Here is a 21,685-nt window from a genome sequence, read left to right on the forward strand (position 1 = left end):
CAAGGGCAATAAAAAAAAAAAAGTATCTGAAGACCGCGTCAGAACGCTTCTTCTAAAAAGCGGCGCGACACGATAACCTTACCGTGGCCGGGCAATGCAAAGCCGCCATCACTCTAAACTAAAATATCTTATCCTCCTGGTTCACTCTCGGTGTTCTTAGGTAGAAGAGCTACTGTTACCAACACACAATTATAGAGAAAATCAGCTACCACTGTCAAAACGGGAAAGTCGGTGAATAAAACACAAATTAAAAAAAAAAACCACACACTTTATTTGCAGTTTCATCTTTTCACCTTCTCACATAATAACCGTGAGATCGCAATTAGCAAAAAACATGGAAGCCATTTCGATAATAAAATACGTAAAAAAAAGATAATTAACACAACGTAAACAAATTTCATGACAACGCCATAACGTCATCTGACAGTTAACAATTCATAAATGTTATTTTCAACACAAATCGTAGGATATTCTTGGGAATTTTATACGCACTGCGCTTAGTTTTTAATGAAAGCACACAATTTTATTGTTTCCTATGAATAGAGGTACACATAGTTTAAAAAGCTTAACGCAAACACAATTGATATTTAGGAAGCTAATACAATACTCGACAAGAGAAGCACAAGGTCGCGTCTAGTTTAAAAAAAAAAAACTATACGTGACTTTATATTTTCTTGGGGTCTCGATATTTTAGACGACATTTTCGTGTATATATAGATCAATTAATCTTATAGCTAGGGTTGCCAGACGTCCCGTATTTTAGGCTTAGTTTAAAATGTTCCGGCGGGACTGGGTCTGTCCCGTATTCGAATCGTACGATTATAATTGTATTGATTTTTATAAACATGTTATTATAAAACCGATAAAAATATGTTAAAACTGACTTGCTCCTCGGAGAAATATAAAAAATAAATAAAGAATGTCACTATATAATAAAAAAACTAAATTCCCATATTTTTTGCCCATTTAAGCATTTGCCTTTTATAGGCTGAAAAAAAAATCTGGCAACCCTACTTATATCATATTAAGAAGTTATAATAACGCCAACAAGTGTCATTCTGATGTCCAGAATCTATGTTACATTTGAATGGTCTCGCAAAATATAATCAAATACGTTTTCTCTATACCGGGAAGCGATCCCACGACATTAACACACCCGTTTCCGAACAGCTTAGCACCATACCTTGATATTGCATTCATTTACATTCCGACATTTCGGAACTCTGACCCGTTACATTCTCATTCGCATTCTCAACTTATCCGTTTGTCTTAAAATCTAGATTAAAAAAAAATAAATAAAAAAAAAAAAAACAATTTCGTAAAATCAAACTTAGTGTTCACGCTCACAACCTGGTGGCTTACGTTACAAAACGCAACGTTATCTTTGAAATTAAGCGATAATACGGTAGTTAACGAAAAAACAAATGTATATACAAAAAAAATAGTGAAAATTAAACAGAATCATTGGCAATACTATCATACGATAAACGGTTGACGCTTGTACGGTTCGCGCCAATAAGTCCCGCGCTTCGGAATCCGGTCGGGCGCCTTCGTATTCACATTTCACGACGATCGCCTGCCCGATTCGTTTTGAAAAACGAACACCAAAAACACTACTTAATAACAATCGCTTCTCACATATCGTCTTTTCGCATTAAAAGTGTACAATTTCCAAAAATATTCAAAATTGAGTTAATATGCGTAAACATTTGGTATCACCAGTATTTTTCTCTCTAAATACTGTCAAAAGAAGGTAGTTTTGTTATTTTTTTTTGTTAGTTTACCTATATTTTGACTTCTATTAACAAAATTAATACATAATTTTATCTTACTTTAAAATACAGATAATGTAACTGGTAAAAGCTAAAAGATAAGCGTTGCAAAGATGATTAATATTAAAAATATCACATGTTAAACCTTTAAAACACTCTCTTGTAAAATTTAAAAAGTTTTTAGATTATACAGTTTTAATGCGAGAAGACGATATCTCGAGCAAGTTTTTATTAAAACTAATACAATAAAATGTTGTGTAATATACTGTTACATTACGCCGTAATACAGTTTAATATTAAACTATATTTAATATATTTCAATATTAAACAATAAACTTTACTTCAGATACCTAATCATTAAAAAAGAATATTATTCACATTTTAACTGTATAAATGGGCATAAATTTCAACAAAATATCGCATGTACAATGCCTATCCCAACTAAGACTGATCCATCATTTACTTAACTAAGCATAATATTGGTAGTATATGGCAGAGAAATTTTTTTTAACAGTAAATGAGCCATTTTATCCTTTGCTTATTATTTAGTATCAAATTTCAAATCCTGGATACAGTATTTAACTTTGTGAATTATTTTCCAATAGCTATTCGGATTGGAAACAGTGAATGAAATAAATGACTTTGTTAATAGGTTTCTTTGGGAGGATCGACCATTGAGTCGGAGAGGTGCTTTTAGGTACTTCAAGCACCGGTCACCGTTCTCGTCGAACCCGTCGCTTGCGACGAAGGGCTCGACGAGTAAATTAACTCTCAGACACAGCCCACTGAGTTCCTCGCCGGATCTTCTCAGTGGGTCGCGTTTCCGATCCGGTGGTAGATTCTGCGAAGCACGGCTCTTGTTAGGGTTCGTGTTAGCAACGTCATCAGGTTTGAGCCTCGTGAGCTCACCTACTAGCCACGGTTACGCTGAAATAGCCTCTAAGGCTATCAGCTTAAGTAGAAAAAAAAAAAAAAAAGGAGTCGGAGACCTAGTTCACTGAGTTTCTCGCCAGATCTTCCTTCTCAGTGGGTCGAATTTTTGATCCAGTGGCAGATTCTGCAAAGCATGCTCTTTTGCGAGAAACAGAACCGAAAGGGTACGATTTCCCTCAAGTTTACTATGGAAAATCTGTTTGCCTTGTATAGGAACCAGAGAGTGTGATAAAGGAATTCTGAGGGCCGATCCCGGCGGCACTGCAATGCCGGGCCGACCCGTGACGGGAGTGGAGCGAGCCCCGAACATCCCATCGTTTTACAAAAATCAGTTTAATATACTGGTCCCTCAATGAGGGAACTTTCAGATATTAAGCTGAAAAGAACAGATACTACACTTTGATCTTAGCCAAAAGGCCGAGAAGCGATACCTCAGACTGGTGTGCGACAAGAGGTCATTCAAACAGAGAGCATCTCGTCAGCGCGATTCAGAAATGGGGACGTAAATGCACAACGCCATCTATCGATATAACTGCGATGAAATTGGCTAGTGCTATAGCGCCATCTCTTATCCAACACAGGAAACTACATCTAACAAAACGTAACCGTGATCGCCAAAATGAGAGAGTAGTTTAATTTGCGGCATTCTAAATTTAAAATTATGACAGTTTTAATTTCACTTTGATGCCGTAATGAAACCTCCTCGGAACTTCAACTCAGAACAAAATTCGTTATTCTTAATTTAAAAATAAATCCTTCAACATGGCGATTATTTGATTATTTTTCTTCCGAGGCGTACAACGACCTTCTAGTCGAGGTCGAGGATATTTCTAGGTGCCATCATAGAATACGGAATAATTACAAAGAAAAAAAGTACGATATTTTACAAAATATATACCCATTTACACTTTATCATTATTAGTTTCAGTAGTATCGGTATTAGGGCCACAAATCAAAGGCAGACCATCAACGGAAATGCAAATACTTTTTGCACCACCAAATTTTAAGATACGTCAAGGTCAGCACACCGCATACTTAATTTAGCTTATCAGGGGACTCTCGAGGCCTATACCCTCGTCCTGTACTTGAAAAAAAAAAACGTTCCTTATTTTCCAAGTTACAAACTCTTTCAGTTTACAAATTCATACAAAAACATAATATTAAGACGCTAACATTTATCAAACGTACACAAGAACTATCATATAAATTACAGCAAAAAAAAAACTATGTTATTTCTTTAAAAAAATACATTTAAAAATTGTGATATTTTTAATAACGTATTGTATAAATATATATGTATGACTAATATTAAAAAATCTACGTGTAAAAATTGTCATTTATATTGTAGATGCGAGATATTTGAATGAAAAAAATAAATAAACACCTTCAAATGGTCCATCTCAAAATACGTCAAGTAGATTTGGGATAGAAAAGAACAAAAACGCACATGTGCTAATATATGTATGCTAATATATGCAATGATAAATATATGCTATAATTATTTGCATATATAAACATATCATAAATTATCAATTGTTAACGAAGTTATTAAATTTTTTCGTTTACGTCCATTGGTTACACGACCTTTTAGCCTGTCTCAGATTTTTTAATAATCTTAATAGACACGAAAAAAATATTAATTGATGTGGTTTTTTTTTTGCTCACTTCGAATTAAAGTTTTATATAATTACTGTACTCTTTAGGGTACATCTTTTTTTTTTTATTGCCCTTGTAGGCTGACGAGCATACGGCCCATCTGATGGTGAGTGGTTACCGTTGCCCATGGACTTCAGCAATGCCAGGGGCAGAGCCAAGCCGCTGCCTACCAAACATCTCTAAAATAACACAGAGTACGTCTCAATGGATTTGTATAATTCGTAAAAAAAGATAAAACGGTAGAGCCATTATTATTGTAATAGATCAAATTACTTCTCGATTCAGCATCCACAATTCAAATAAGAATTTAATCTACAAACATTTTCATCTTAAACACTAAAATTATCAATTTTTCAATTTATGAAAATAATTACTAATCAATTGTGATGTAAAATCGATATTGAATAATCGATATTATTCATTAATTATAAACTTTTTGTACAGTTTTATTGCTATATAGAATCTCGTTTCAAATTTTTGAAATTTTAGTCGATTAGTTGCAAAGGTGGTGTAGCTTTTGTTTTTTTTTTCTAATTGACAAGTGCTTATTATTTTCTTTGGCCATTTTGAGACGATGGTGTCAATTTCACATGACAGTGGAAAATTATATCATGAGTGATTTATTAAATTGTATAAGCTTTCATAGAGAATTTTGAACGCCTTTGAAACTAACCGACTGACTATAATGTAAAAATATATAACATTTCCTTAATAAGTGTTATTGTAATTATTCTTAGAGAAATGATTACATTCTGTCAAAGCTAAAAAATATTAATTACTAAAAAAAAAACAATATTATAACCTAATGAAATATAATTAAATGCATTTATACAATGGCAAATGTGATGTACGTCAGTTGCGTTTTAGAACAGAGCAACATTTTTTTTTTTCAGTCTAACAACATTTTTCAAGATGGTCGTTCATAATATAATCTGTAATACCAAAATCATGCAAGGTTTTTAACCAATCTTTTCAACGCTTAATAATAGAACACGACCATCCGATCGTAAGCGATAACAATTAATAAACGTCTAAAACACAACTAACGACATATATAAATAGAATTAAAAAAGAAAACATGTATTTATATAGATTTTTTTTCTGTTCACTAGAACCACAAGGTTGGCTGTAAATTTTTTTTTTTCAAAGACAATCTTCTGTGAGAGACATAGATGTTGATTTTTTTTTTTTAAATGTGTTCACATTTCATATTCCCAATGAAGACACACAAACTGATACAATCTGGTTATGAGTCGACTATTATCAAAGCCGGCAATGTGACTTTTGGAAAATTATTGGTAAATCAGAAAAACGAATTATTGACTTTGTATTCCATTGGCAGTCACAAAAATCTTCTGAACGACATCTTAGATAAATAACAGGTTAACTATTAACCTTTATTTAATGCAGGTTTTGAACCGTATTCTTTGAAGGAGACGATTATATTCAAATCAATCTGTATTGACATATCAATAACATTTTTTTTGTCCAAATGCACAGATTGCCACCTTTGATAATAGACGACTCTTATTACAGTTTTTTTTTTTTATCTCAATGTGAATGAAGCTATCATTCTTGCGTCAATCAAATCCAATATTCATGTTTCTTATGCGTGTACTACATAAAACTAAGTACCATTTTTTCTCTTTTATTTCTCAGTTTGTTTAGTAACCATAGACCAACTTTAGGGTTGTCAATAATAAAAAAAATCCGCTTCGTCGAAATTGAGTTAATGAGGCAAACAAAAGAGAGAATGGAATCGAAAAAATTAAACCTTGTAGTTTCAGTGAATACGGTCGAATTTCGATCACATGTTTCCATGGACATGCTATAGTAGAAACTCTATATTTATAATTATATATATTTGTAGAATATATAACTTAATACTCCACTGTAGAATTATGTTCTGGTTGAGCTAAACTCACCTTATTCGCCTCCATTATTGAGTATGTTATCGCGTATAAACTGAAAAGCAAGTTTTATGAGTTAATTTTAGTAAACACGCTATTTGCGTATACAGGGTGTTCCACAAACGGTTATAGCAAGCCGAAAACTGTATACAGGTTATTGAAGCACAATTGTTTCTTTAGGCATACGAGCATACTCACTATGATGGTGAGTGGTCACCGTCGCCCATGGACATCAACAACGCCGGGGTCAGATCGAAGCCGTTGCCTACCGCACATTCAATATGCAACCGTGTATAATCGTCTCACCCTACCACCCTACAAACCGGAAAGCAAGTGCTTCACGGCAGACAGAGATAGGAAGGGGTTACCTACCCGTGCGGGCTCACAATAAGTCCTACCGGCACTAATTCTTTTTTTTTTTAATATTATTATACAAATTACAATTTTGCGGGTTTTTTATTTTTATTACACGATGGTATTCCCTCACCGTGCAAGTCAATCGTGAACATTTGTTAAGTACGTATTTCATTAGAAGAATTGGTACCCGCCTGCGGGATTCGAACACCGGTGCATCGCTTGACACGAATGCACCGGACGTCTTACCTTTTAGGCCGCGACGACTTAAACTCTTCCTGCTCTGGCTACAAAACATGACAGTATGACTCACATCTAGGACATAGAGGAGCACGGCAGACGCGGAGAGCCCATCTGTGTGAGGACTCTGTCCAGCCACTGCAGAGGACCGTTGAGATGCAGCTCGATCCAACACGGAGTTGAAGTTACAGTTTGCCGTCTGTAAAAAAAAAACAGCTAATGTTAGTTTATTTACGAAGCAGCAATGTAAGACGTAGCCGCGCGGGGCGTTGACCTCACACATAATTTGAGTATTACATTGCGCTTTTTTTATTTATAGCATATTAATTTTATGGGTGGACGACCTCACAGCCCACCCGGTGTAAAGTGGTTACTGGAGCTCATAGATATCTACAACGTAAATGCGCCACCCAACTAAAGATATAAGTTGGAAGGTCTCAGTATAGTTACAACGGCTGTCCCCACCCTTCAAACCGAAACGCATAACTGCTTCACGGCAGAAACAGGCGTGCCTACCCGCGCGGACTCACAAGAGGTCCCACCACCAGTAATTACGCAAATTGTCAATTGCGGGTCTGATTTTAATAAATTTATGAACGGAAATAGCTGGTGGAATTCACTTTGACCTTTGCGACTGTGTGATTTGAGATCAAAATCGTTTAACTCATTATACGATTGGACTTGATCGAGGTCTTACCTGTATTCAGCCCCCCACCCCTTGACGAAGCTCATTCGTATTGTGCACATCCTGGTCAGCTGGAAGACGGCTTCGAACCCCTGCGAGACCGACTGCGACAGGAGGGCCGCGAATTCTTGATTATTAAATATCTTCAAGTTGCAACCTGGAACGTGTTAGGACGGAAACGCTTTTAGGCTATTGTGGCTGTCGAAAGCAGAGGAGTCGATGAGGTGGACTTCGGTGATACCGAGAGCAGAGTCTGGAGCTTGATGGTACCAATGCAGAGGTTCCTTAATAAGGGTGAACACCAGGGTGACTATTTAGAGATAATTCTATTGATATCACCACAATTCACTTCACACGGCACTGGACAAGTCACAGAGAAGTTTTGAAGTCGTCATGGACTAAAGGATAAGACGTCCGGTGCATTCGTATGTTGCGATGCACCGGTGTTCGAATCCCGCAGACGGGTACCAATTTTTCTAATGAAATACGTACTTAACAAATGTTCACGATTGTCTTCCACGGTGAAGGAATAGCATCGTCTAATAAAAATCGAAACCCGCAAAATTATAATTTGCGTAATTACCGGTGGTAGGACTTCTTGGAGTCCGCGCGGGTAGGTACCACCACCCCGCCTGTTTCTGCCGTGAAGCAGTAATGTCTTTCGGTTTGAAGGGCGGGGCAGCCGTAGTTAAAAGTGAAAGCTTACAACTCACATCTTAAGGTGAGCGGCGGCATTTACGTCGTAGATGTCTATGGACTCCGGTAACCATTTAGCACCAGGTGGTCCGTGAGCTAGTCCACCCAACTAAACAACAAAAATAGAAGACGAAAATAGTACATTCCTACATAGAAGTCCTACTTTTTTCCCGCGGTGCACATACTATTTTTTCTCCTACCAGGCCGAAAGTTCGACATTGTAAAAAACTTAGCACCCGTGGAGTGCCGAGACGGGGTCCAGGGGCGAAGCCCTGGCGGGGGGATGGAGGGGCGGAGCCCCCACATTCATAAAAAAAAACAATTCTGATGAACTCATCTTTGTTTAATACTTCACTATTAGATTTTATTGCCTTTTGTTTATTTCACTTTTACACTAAACACAATATTGCAAATTACCCGAGCACAACAATGGCGGAGAATTTTATGTGTTTGAGAGCAGACGTAGACACTAACGCGCATGCGCACTTGTCAGTACCCAGGGAGGAAAAGTTACACTTTCTTCCCTGTACAGCGGGAGGAAAAGTTGAACTTTCTTCCCTGTACAGCGGGAGGAAAAGTTAGACTTTCTTCCCTGTAAAGCGGGATGAAAAGTTGGACTTTCTTCCCTGTACAGCGGGAGGAAAAGTTAGACTTTCTTCCCTGTACAGCGGGAGGAAAAGTTAGACTTTCTTCCCTGTACAGCGGGATGAAAAGTTGGACTTTCTTCCCTGTACAGCGGGAGGAAAAGTTAGACTTTCTTCCCTGTACAGCGGGAGGAAAAGTTTGACTTCCTTCCCTGTACAGCGGGAGGAAAAGTTAGACTTTCTTCCCTGTACAGCGGGAGGAAAAGTTAGACTTTCTTCCCTGTACAGCGGGAGGAAAAGTTAGACTTTCTTCCCTGTACAACGGGAGGAAAAGTTTGACTTTCTTCCCTGTACAGCGGGAGGAAAAGTTAGACTTTCTTCCCTGTACAGCGGGAGGAAAAGTTAGACTTTCTTCCCTGTACAACGGGAGGAAAAGTTTGACTTTCTTCCCTGTACAGCGGGAGGAAAAGTTTGACTTCCTTCCCTGTACAGCGGGAGGAAAAGTTAGACTTTCTTCCCTGTACACCGAACTTCCGGCGTAGGTAGGAGAAAAAAAAATGGTTTTACCTGGTGGTATTTTACAAACGGTGGCCGGATGCCAGCCATAGCGCTGGTTGCAGTTCGGACTCTGCACGAATATCGAGGAGTCGCTCAGGCACTCCGCGAAGACCTCACCTGCAACACAACAGATATACATGATTATCATCGCACGAGCTGCATCGATGGTTAGCACCCAAAAACCTACCAGACAACTACAGATATCAAACATCAATTTATTTTCAATGACCCTGACCGGCTATCGAACTCGTACCCTCTTTTTTTTCTTGCCTGTGCTGATAGCTTTGAGAAGCTATATCAGCTTCGACCTAACGTGTAGGTGAGCTCACGTGGCACGGCTGTACGATTTCCTGCATATTCCTTAGTATAATCCATGTAGAATATTATAACACCAAAAAGCCTATGGATTTCATTTATTTGTATCTGTTGTATATTCCAGAAACGCACAGCAATATGGCAAATATCAACTTTTTTTAAAAAAATACATAATTTGGGTACTACTTGAGAATTTAATTTTTTTATTTTGTGTCCCCAATAGCTCTACTATGAAGTGTTTCAGGACTATCCGTTCTTTCTAGGACATCCTGTATATAAAATCATTTATTTTTGAACACTCTGTAAATACATTTCTCTATATACATTTTTTTTATTGCTAGATGAGTGGACGAGCTCACAGCCCACCTGGTGTTATATGTTTACTGGAGCTCATAGACATCTACGACGCCACCCACCTTGATATATACGTTCTAATGTCTCAAGTATGGTCACAACGGCTGCCCCGCCCTTCAAACCGAAACGCATTACTGCTTCACAGCAGAAATAGGCAGGGCGGTGGTACCTACCCGCGCGGACTCACAAGAGGTCTCACAAACTCACAAATTATAATTTTGCGAGTTTGATTTTTATTATACGATGTGATTCATTCACCGCGGAAGTCAATCGTGAACATTTGTTGACCACCACTCTGTATATGAAAAGCATATAAACGAACCCCCTATATAATACAGCCGGACTCCTTTCCCGATGTGTCTGCGCGTTTGCTCGACGACTTCGTTCCTGTTCACGTTCGAAAGCAGGCCGAGACAAAATCTGGCGAAAAAAATTATTAATTAATTTAATATAAGGGAAAGTGCACATATTATATTGTCTCAGTATAGTTGCAAAGACTGTCCCGCCCTTCAAACCGAAACGCATTACTGCTACACGGCAGAAATAGGCAGGGTGGTGCCTACCCGCGCGGACTCACAAGAGCTCCTACCACCAGTAAGAGTAATAATGTTGCAACAGTTCACTGCAGGGGTCCGTAGCGGCCCGGCTCCTACTGAGGATATCCCCGGATGTACCGGGCACAACTGTCGTTACCTACTCGTCTCGGTCTTGACCATGTGTCGTCCACATTTTTTTTCCTACCTTTGCTGATAGCCTTGAGAGGCTATTTCAGCGTCTCGATGACGTGTAGGCGAGCTCACGGGGCTCAAGCCGGGAGTGTTGCTAACACTGACCCTAGCAAGAGCCGTGCTTCGCAGAATCTACCACCGGATCGGAACGCGACCCACTGAGAAGATCCGGCGAGAAACTCAGTGGGCTGTGTCTGTGGGTTAATTCACTCGGACGGTGACCGGTGCTTGTGGTACCTAAAAGCACCGTTAATGGATCGGTTGACGTCCACAAACCTCTCACTATTGCTCGGGTCGGTGAATCCGTCGACCGTGATGGAAGGTTGCGAGGCGTGGAACGTCTCCCCGACCCTGGTGTTCAGCTCGTAGTAGCTGATGCTGCACCAGAACGCCGGCTCGTGGTACAGCACCGGCGAGGCCTCGGACGCCAGGCCGCCAGGTGACGGACTTAGACGTGTGAGGTCTGTAACCAAACAACTATGATTAATATATCGGGCAATAAAATTGAGGGGTTAGAGTGGACGGAGGAGGTTTGTTTATTGTTTTTTTATAGTACCTCCGACGTTTCAAACACTTAACAGTTTTCGTGGTCACGGACGACCACGTGGTCGCTTGATGTGACTAAGCATCCCCCCCTCAAGTTCCATCCCCCTGCCCTCTCTGCAGCGAGGGGTCACCCGTGACACCAACGGCCTTCAGTATTCTTACATACATACAGACACACACACGCACGCACACACGCACGCACGCACGCACGCACGCTCAAACCCAATAGTGTACCAACGCCATTACGATGACCTCTAACCACGAGACGGGTCGTTCATCGTCTGCATTTACTGAGACTATTAAAAAAAAGTTGGCTGCCTGTTATTCGTCTAGAACAGGGGAACCCAAACTTATTTTGTCTACTGCCCACTTTGAGAATAAATCATTTTTTAGCGCCCAATTTTTTAAACTACTTAAAGACCACTATAGCGAGAGCTCAGTTGATGTCTAAGAGTTCTTCTAGATGAAATTACTAATCACCTCCCAGGCTTCTACACAACACCCTCATATTTTTTTTCTGGGTCTCTTACCGCCCCCCTTTAGGCCGGCAGCGCCCACTAGGGGGCGTTATCGTCCACTTTGGGAAAGGCTGGTCTAGAACACCACCACCTTATCTCTTGAACATATATTACATCGTAACGCTACTGAGGGTTTCCCCCTGGAGACTGGATAGCGGCCTACTGCGGTCGACAACCATATTTACTGGTAGTAGGACGTCTTGGAGACCGCGTCAGTAGGTACCACCATGTAGTCTCTTCCTGTCGCGAAGCTGTAATGCGTTACGGTTTGAAGGTCCCAGTTATTATACAGTACAATTGAGATTGTGACTTCATGTAAGTTGGATGCCGGTAACCACTTAACGTCAGACGGGCCGTGAGCTTATTCATCTAGGCTATAACAGTAAAAAAAACTACCCCAACAACAGGTAGAATAGATTGGTCTTACACTATATCATTTGATAATGTGAGACAAATGACTATTACTGAATGACAGATCTTAAGTGATATATAATAATAGTAATAAAAATTAATACAAACTCACTCATGTTGTCATTGTGGTCCATCGGGTCTCCATCTTCGCTGATGTAGCCTGGGGGCGGAGTCTCCACTGTTGAGGAGCTCCTGAAATTTTACAACACACATACTGGAATTGTACAATATCTTTAAAAAATATATCTTTATTTGATACTAGCGACCCGCCCTCGCTTCGCTTCGGAATCATTAAATTTTATTATTGAAGGCCGAGTCCCGCGATGTTACAGTGACGTGACCGAGTAACGCCGCGGGGCGAAGCTAGTCTAAAAAAAGTAGCCTAAGTCACTCCTTATATCAGCTACCTATCAGTGAAAGTCCCGTCAAAATCGGTCCAGCCGTTCCAGAGATTAGCCGGAACAAACAGACAGACAGACAAAAATTGTAAAAAATGTTATTTTTGTGTATGTACCGTATATATATTCATATTCATGTAGTAAAAAGCGGTTATTTTAATATTACAAACAGACACTCCAATTTTATTTATAAGTATAGATTACAATACTAATCTATTTTATTGTTTCTCGTGACAAAACTTCCTAGTTACGTTGGAGACTCTATTTACGCTATACCCTTTATCAGCCAGTACAAATGAGTGCATCTACAGGGTGTGATCGTATCGGTACTCAATATTTTCTTTTATATGACTGTACATATTTCCTATAGACATCACAACGTGAGCACAGCTTGGGACACGAGGGCAGTCTTTAGAAGTCGTCGTGGCCTAAAGGATAAGACGTCCGGTGCATTCGTATCTAGCGATGCACCACCGATGTTCGAATCTCAGGCGGGTACCAATTTTTGTAATGAAATACGTACTCAACAAATGTTCACGATTGACTTCCACAGTGAAGGAATAACATCGTGTAACAAAAATCAAACCCGCAAAATTATAATTTGCGTAATTACTAGTGGTAGGACCTCTTAAGTCCGCACGGGTAGGTACCACCACCCTGCCTTTTTCTGCCGTGAAGCAGTAATGCGTTTCGGTTTGAAGGGTGGGGCAGCCGTTGTAACTATAATGAGACCTTAGAACTTATATCTCCAGATGGGTTTTTTTTTTTTTTTTTTTTTTTTTTATTGCTTAGATGGATGGACGAGCTCACAGCCCACCTGGTGTTAAGTGGTTACTGGAGCCCATAGACATCTACAACGTAAATGCGCCACCCACCTCGAGATATAAGTTCTAAGGTCTCAGTATAGTTACAACGGCTACCCCACCCTTCGAACCGAAACGCATTACTGCTTCACGGCGGAAATAGGCGGGGTGGTGGTACCTACCCGTGCGGACTCACAAGAGGTCCTACCACCAGTGATTACGCAAATTATAATTTTGCGGGTTTGGTTTTTATTACACGATGTTATTCCTTAACCGTGGAAGTCAATCGTCAACATTTGTTGAGTACGTATTTCATTAGAAAAATTGGTACCCGCCTGCGGGATTCGAACATCGGTGCATCGCTTCAACACGAATGCACCGGACGTCTTATCCTTTAGGCCACGACGACTTCAAAATTTGGTGGGTGGCGCATTTACGCTGTAGATGGCTATGGGCTCCAGTAACCACTTAAAAAGAAATTCTACAAAATTGACAACAGACTTAATGTAAATATACATGACACAGGTTTCATGTATATTTACATATTGATAATCAACCAAAGGTAATAAATAACGTTAGGAGCTTTGAAATGTAAATTAAACACACAAAGATATATTAATACAAAATACATATGTATCAGTTAGTGTGAGGTGTCAGTCTGCATCAACTTCTTAGTATCTAACGTAATAGTTCTACGAAAACGAGTATTGATTTTCCAATCCACCACTACCAAGACACAGAGGGTGAATCAGCTCTGTGGACTCCTTGGACCATCAGATTTCTTCGATGGATTAATCCAGTGATTCTCAACCTTTTTTTGTTGCGGCACATATTTAACGATTTCAAAATTTGGCGGCACACAAAAAAAAAAAAAAGATAAAAATTATTTACTTACTAGTTATTATATTATAAATATATTATAAATTTTATATTATAAATAGTTATATAATAAAATATTTAATATATTATAAATAGTTTATCAAAAATTTTTAATATACGAAATAAACTAAAATATACTATAATTTTTTTTGTGGGTTTATATATATATATTCATGTTTAAAATATTTTTCTTTTAAAATGATATAATTTAATAATATTAACATTATTATATATTCGCAAAATTTGGCGGCACACTTTTGAAATTTGGCGGCACACAAAACTGCCGCGGAACAGTGGTTGAGAATCACTGGATTAATCTAATGCAATAAATGGTTATATAGGGGAATCAAATCAAATAACAATAAAGTCACTAGGACCGCCTCTGCCTATTTAGAAAATAATCAGTACTCACACGTGTACAGTTGTGTTGCCCGGCACGTGTTGTGCAAGTGTAGCCTCGAGATACAGTGCGCTGTGTCCTGTACCAGACTGCATGGCACTGTCAATAATTATAACACAATATTATTAGTAAGTATTCTACTTTTTGACCAAGCATGTTGCCGATAACTATTTCTGTAATCTGACCAAGCGTGTTGAGGATAATAACATGTACTTTTAGGTTATTTAGGAATATTATGTTCTTTTTTTAAAATAAATAAAAATTGAAATATTAATTGGTATGCTTTGGTAGGCTATCCTTTAGAGTATGTACATATTTTGACATTCAACAAACCGGTTATGTTGAGATTTAAATTCATCTAAATTTTATTATCCCGTAAACAGCAAGAAATGCAGAACTTCTATATTTAATTGGATGCAAAATGTTAATGTATAAAGGCAATGAAATTTTATTAAATAACTTAATATTTGATTACACCCACACACACACTCTTACACTCACTCATGCTCACACTCATTACACACAGAGGGAACATTAATACATTCATTTCAATATTACACTTTTGTTGATTGTAATATTTTAAGCTCACATATCACAAGCATATCACTCTTAAGCAATCCATCACTTTCAGTTTAATTTTTATCTAGTAATTTTGTATTTTTGTGTATCTGAAGCCCTTCATGCGGCCAATGATCGGAGGCGCTGGCGGGACATCACAAGGAGTAAAATCATGACGAATTATAATGGTCACGACCCTCAGCAGTGAGGAAACGACGCGAGGAGGAGGAGGAGGAAGCAAAGCTGTTGTATGCTTTGTACGAGGAGGACCGTTGCTTGAGATACAGGTTTTATCACTTAGTTCAAGCACAGATGCAAATTATGATTGTGTTTCTACTTCTATGTTAACAATAAATAAATAAATTAAATATAATATTGATGCGCAAGTATAAAGTTGATTTATTATGTGTATGTAAGTTATATTAGTATGTATTGTATGTAAGTATGTATATTGGTATATATTATATGTAAACGGTATATATTTTATTTATTGTGTGTATATATTTTCTATAATAACATATTTATTGTCTTTAGTACACCGCAACATACCTGCTGTATTTTTATATTTTCAAAATTTCTGTAAATGAAATGGTTGTCTGAAGGAGATCGCTTTTAGCGATAAGACCGCCTATTGTACAAATGTGTCTGCTTTTTTTATTGTCTTTGAATGTAAATTGTGTTTTGGTGTCTCTCTCTCGCTCTCTCTCTCCCTCTCTCTCCCTCTCTATAAAGTTGTATATACTCACACGTCAGGGTGCTCGTGCAGTATTGGCTGGTGGTAGTCGGCGTAGGGCGGAGGGGCGCGGACCTCGCCCTCGCTACAGCGACGCACCAGGATCGGGGGAAGAGCTGAAACAACACCATCACATTACAAATATGTAAAGAAAAACCTTTATTATTTTAAACTCTTGTAGTATTTATAAATGAATTTTTCTTGAGTGTCATTCAGTGAAGTCTGACATTCAGTAAAAAGAAAGTTTAGTTTGGTTAAAATATTATAATAATTTTATTACATTAATTATTTATTAGATATGTGCACTCTGTGCGTCTGTGGAACTCAGTTCCACACTCAATCCGTGCAAGTCCCTCACTTGAACTATTCAGGAAGGCATTAAAGGAGCACTATCTATCAATTTAGTATTACTTATATATATTTATTTTATGTATTTCATTATATATGTACGTGTATGTATATGTTTACGTTATTTATGTGTGTATGTATATATATGTAGTCTAATATATTATGTATCAGTGTTTTTTTTTTTATTAAGTTCTTGTCTAGATTGTAAATTGTAAATTGTTTAGATTGTAGACTGGTAGAAAACTCAATTGTTAAGTTAAGCTCGCCATTTTTTATATCTTACGCAATTATTGTAATATTAACTGTGTGTACAATAAAGAATAAAGATAAATTTTTATTAGATTAAGATTTTATTAGGCCTTTAAATTCTACATATAACAGAAAATGCAGTTCAGCATTTTAATTGTATATTCACTTTGATGTATCCAATATTACAAAAATTTAACCATCACTAATGGGGGGCGAATAAACGAAATGTAACCGATTTAATTTTAACTCATGTTCTTAAGGTAACATAATCTCTGCCGCTGGCTCTAAAAATCACAGCACCGTGAAAACCAGCGAGAGGATGAAAGGAATTAAAAGGCGTTGGTCGGATTGATTGAAGATTGTGAAATGGAACTGATGATAGGAAAATAGTACTAGCGGCAGAAGGTCACATTTTCAAAAGAGATACTGAGACTCTGACGCTGCCACCCGGGTGTGTCTATTCAGACTTGTTCAGAATAAGCAACCAGTAAACTGGTTTTTTTTTCCTTGCCCATCAATACCTAGAAGTTCTTTAACAGTCCTAGGATACTCATCAGTGATTAATAGCACCGAAATGAAACATGGTAAGTGCTTATCGTCAATCAACGATGTCAGCAATGCAAGGGATACAACCCAGTCACTGCCTTGGTTAATACAATCTAGTGGCCATAGCTGTCACAACGAAAGTGAACAATTACATATACTTCCTTAGAGTTATAAAATTGAATAGACTCACCAGGCGAATCGATTTTGTTGTAATGATAGGGATTAATGCACACCTCGTCCTTCTTCAGCTGGTATGCATACTCGCAATGGTCCACTGGCTTCAGTTCATGTTGGCTCTGAAAAGATCAAGAAAATAATAATATAGCCTGACCAGGATATTCAGTATTTTCAAAAATGAACATTCATTTCCTTGTACATATAATTATTAAATAGGTTTAGTTAAGTAAACTGTAAAAACTTGTTTGGTGCACGCCTTCACGGCATCGCAATGAAGAAACTGGATGGTTTATTACAAGTACTTTTGCACACACTTTACCGACACAGCAAGACATTCACCCGTTTTGGTGGTGTTTCATTAATTTTATTACTGCCTGTAATGAGTATTAATAAGCTTTAAATATGTATTAAAATGTGACATCCTCACATACCTCTTGGTGTTAAGTATTTATTGAGGTCATAGGCAACACAATGTGAACCATGCTAGTTACTTTATAAGCTGGAACCTACGACGCAGTTGAACTGGGCAGTTAGGTACCCATTAGAACTTACTACTTAATAAGCCCATTAATAAGCCCTCCCACTAGCAAAATCCATCCAATTGTGTCAAATAGATGATTACACTTCATCAAAAACACATTGTGATGAACAACATCTCACCTGTAACTGAGGCCAACGCCAGAGTCTGCAGTAAACCACATGCGGTAGGCCTTTCCTGTACTGTCCGTTGATGCCACTCTCATTCGGCTTCACCCTGAAATGTACCACATACGTATATATTTTTCATATTTTTATTAGTAAAAAATACTCTGATTTTGTGTGTCATAAACTTCAACAATTCTTTGTTGATAGTACTTTTTTTTGAATTTTTTTATTGCTTAGATGGTTAGATGAGCTCACAGCCCACTTGATGTTAAGTAGTTACTGGAGCCCATAGACATCCACAACGTAAATGCGCCACCCACTTTGAGATATAAGCTCTAAGGTCTCAAGTATAGATACAACGGCTACCCCACCCTTCAAACCGAAACACATTACTGCTTCACGGCAGAAATAGGCAGGGTGGTGTTACCTACCCGTGCGGACTCACAACAGGTCCTACCAACAGTAATTACGCAAATTATAATTTTGCGGGGTTTGACTTTATTACACGATGTTATTCCTTCACCGTGGAAGTCAATCGTAAACACTTGTTAAGTACATATTTCATTAGAAAAATTGGTACCCGCCTGCGGGATTCGAACACCGGTGCATCGCTTGATACAAATGCACCGGACGTCTTATCTTTTAGGCCACGACGACTTCGAACTTATTGCTTCTTTTTCCTTATGCTATTATTTGCTTCTTTTCCCAAGAGAGCCCCATGAGGCCACGACCCTCAGCATTGAGGATTATTAAGGCAAGGATGTATATTTATATTTAAATTTATATTTATTGTATTTATATGCTAATTTAATAGACATGTATTGTAGAGTAAATCTTTTCCTATTTATTAATCAGCCATTGCATCTATCTATAATCTATACTAATATATAAATCTACAGTGGCTTTTAGGGATGTTCCGTTATAATTACTGAACCGTGCATCCAATTGACTTGAAACTTCGTATATGTAGAAAATACCTGTACTTGATGGATAGGATAATATTTATTTGAGTGTTGGACTCCCTAATGTCAATCGTAATTCGTTTCCAAATGAATCTTGTCCACCTAATGGTTGTCTGGAAGAGATCGCTCTTAGCAATAAGACCGCCAATTGTACTTTTTTGTATTTAATGTATCGCAGTGTTTATTTGTTTTTTGCTGTACAAGAAAGAATACTCTCCCTTTCTTTCTCTCAATTTTAAATGCCCAGCGAAGCCGGCGAGTACGGCTAGTTATATATATATTTCTGTTAGACGCCATTAAACGGTACACAACTTCATCATTAAGTCCTTTAATGTATGTTAATGTGCATGATTTAATACATAAAAAAACAGACATATGAATGCACAGCTTACAAACAAACAAACAACATTTTCTTTTCAAGTACCGTAGAAAGGAAAATTTGATTACCATCCACTTGGTGGCTTTCCAAAAACAGTCCAAACAGTGTAGTACAAATATCCAATTTATGAAATACTTGCTTCCAAGCAAGCGAGAGCATATGGCACAACTGACTTACATAAACATTATCAAACAATATGTTGAAATTGGAATCATATTAGTTTTAGAATAATGGTCATAACATGCTTGCTAATTTGTTGCGGCAGTTCTTTTCAGGACTGTGGTTCTTCTTGTAACCAGTAAACCAGCTAGAGTTTATTTTGACTTTCAGTAAGAATGTTCCCTGACATGAATTAGAGAAGCTCATAATTATACATAAAAGGAAAGCGCCCTGTGGGCAGAACACCAGCTAGATGTTCAGATCTTGTTAATAAATTGGCTAGTGGTAGTCTATACCATGTGGTCCATGCCACCCATGACCAAGGAAGAGGAGGAAAGTCACATTTGGTCACAATCCTCAGCAGTGAGGGAATTTTGCATAGAGAAACCACAAAATAGTAATTACTTACATAGGAGATTCGCAAACATTTGGGGGATACAGACAGACATGAACAAATTATAAATGCTACATTTTTATTACTGTGCTGCGGAATCATTAACATGGAATTTTTTTGTTCAGTTTCCAATGGTAGCTTAGAGCTATACGCACGATTACTCATAATTGTTGACAGTAAAAAAAGATAGACCATGAGCCCAATAACCTATTGAAATAATTAAATCCAATAAGTTAGTTAGGCAATTAATTCACAGTGGTGTATTTATTGTTTAAATGGCATTGGATAACAATGACTTATGAATATGTATTTTATTATCTTGTAATCAATTTCCTTGATTGTTTAGGAAATAGGTGCCACTTTGCATATTATTATTTCCAAAAAAAATACTTCTAAAGACTTTAATTTCTAATTCTAACTTCTTGGTCTTGGAAACCAATATACACTGCGAAATTCCAGTGCAATGACATCTCAAGTCAAATACATGTGATAGTCAATGGCTTTTTTTGCTTTTCAATTTTTACAATGTAGTTAAATTGTAACAATGACGAGTAGATTCCTATTCTAATTCAAATTAAATGAAAAACTGGTGTATGATACGTATTTATTGCCGAAAGCCGTATTTTTTGCATAAATTAACGAACAACAAGAACTCTTACCTTGTTTAATTATGACAATTTTTTTCGTATAACCACTTCACTTTGTTACTCAAAATCACTCGCGAAATTTTGCGAAACACGTCCGGTTTCTTATGACAAACAATAGAACGATTAATGCCTTTGTATTTTTTTTAAAGGACAGGAAATGAAAAATTCGCTACATCAAAATACGGCAGCCATATTGACAAAAGATTCGATTGTTTTGACGGTGTCTTGACCTTTTCGATTTTGCGTCCTGTACTTTGTTATCCTACTAAAAGCGAGATGACGCCATTTTCGCGAAACATGCTTTTAATAATTATAATCGGATTTGGTCGGATTATACGACGAATATATTCAACTTCGAATTTCCGAACGTGAATTTCAATGCCGGAAAAAATCAGCTGATTTTTAGCTTGCGAATAAATTTGTTTCAAGTTAGATTTTTGAGAATTTTTGCAATTTTGCATTATATAAATTTCTTAAAACTAGACTACTTCCTCACCTTTAAATTTAAATTACTGCGTTTATCGGCATCAAAGTTGCGAGCAGTTCAAACAAAGGAGACTAGATCTTATTTCAGGAAGTTAAAAATCTCAATGTTCAAGACTCCCAAGACATTTGGCCGGAAATGTCATCGTACTAGAACAATTGTACAATAAACAGAATTTACTACGACTCACCTGGGTATCGTAACGCATTTCGTATGACTGTTCTGACTCGAGATTGCCCTTTCTAACTCTTCTAAAGCCCCGCTTTTCTTTAATTTTTTTACCAAACTCTTTACGGCCTTCTCGGACCATTTATCTTCTGCGGCCGACGATCCCTCGGGTCCTTTTTTCCAGCCCAACAATCGCTTCACGACCGGCGGAGTTAACGGGAACATACCGTACACTTTGTTAGCTATGTCATTAAGTTCAGAAAAGTAGTATTCGACAAAAAATATCTTTATTGTCGCACAATGTTATTATATAGGTTCCATATTTAGATGCAATCGGCCATTTTGACGATTTTTGACATTGACACATGAAAGGCAGTCATAGATGTATTGACAAATTTTTCTGTCAATTTACAAGTTCAAAAACCTTTTGCTTGCTGAATCGATTTAAGAATCGTCTAAAGAGTGAATGCTTTACTGCATAATGAGAATTTCTAAT

The 21,685-nt window shown here is 37.6% G+C and overlaps 1 protein-coding gene and 1 non-coding gene across 2 annotated transcripts; both read right to left on the reverse strand.

The window, feature by feature from the left end:
- Window positions 1-247: 247 nt before the first annotated feature.
- On the reverse strand, window positions 248-21,546 carry LOC101738552 (mothers against decapentaplegic homolog 3). The gene is made up of 12 exons (XM_004933252.4): window positions 21,212-21,546; window positions 18,012-18,105; window positions 17,365-17,470; window positions 16,045-16,147; window positions 14,753-14,839; window positions 12,373-12,452; window positions 11,062-11,248; window positions 10,380-10,477; window positions 9,398-9,505; window positions 7,563-7,707; window positions 6,939-7,064; window positions 248-6,326 (listed from the first exon to the last, which is right to left on the reverse strand). Exons 1-11 carry the CDS (start codon window positions 21,412-21,414, stop codon window positions 6,941-6,943), a joined length of 1,335 nt encoding a protein of 444 aa, XP_004933309.2. The 5' UTR covers window positions 21,415-21,546; the 3' UTR covers window positions 248-6,326; window positions 6,939-6,940.
- On the reverse strand, window positions 2,942-3,134 carry LOC119629978 (U2 spliceosomal RNA). The gene has a single exon (XR_005245820.1). It is a non-coding gene; the product is annotated as a U2 spliceosomal RNA (small nuclear RNA).
- Window positions 21,547-21,685: the final 139 nt, after the last annotated feature.

The sequence above is a fragment of the Bombyx mori genome, chromosome 2, assembly GCF_030269925.1.
Source record: "Bombyx mori chromosome 2, ASM3026992v2".
Classification (NCBI taxonomy): Eukaryota; Metazoa; Arthropoda; class Insecta; order Lepidoptera; family Bombycidae; genus Bombyx; species Bombyx mori.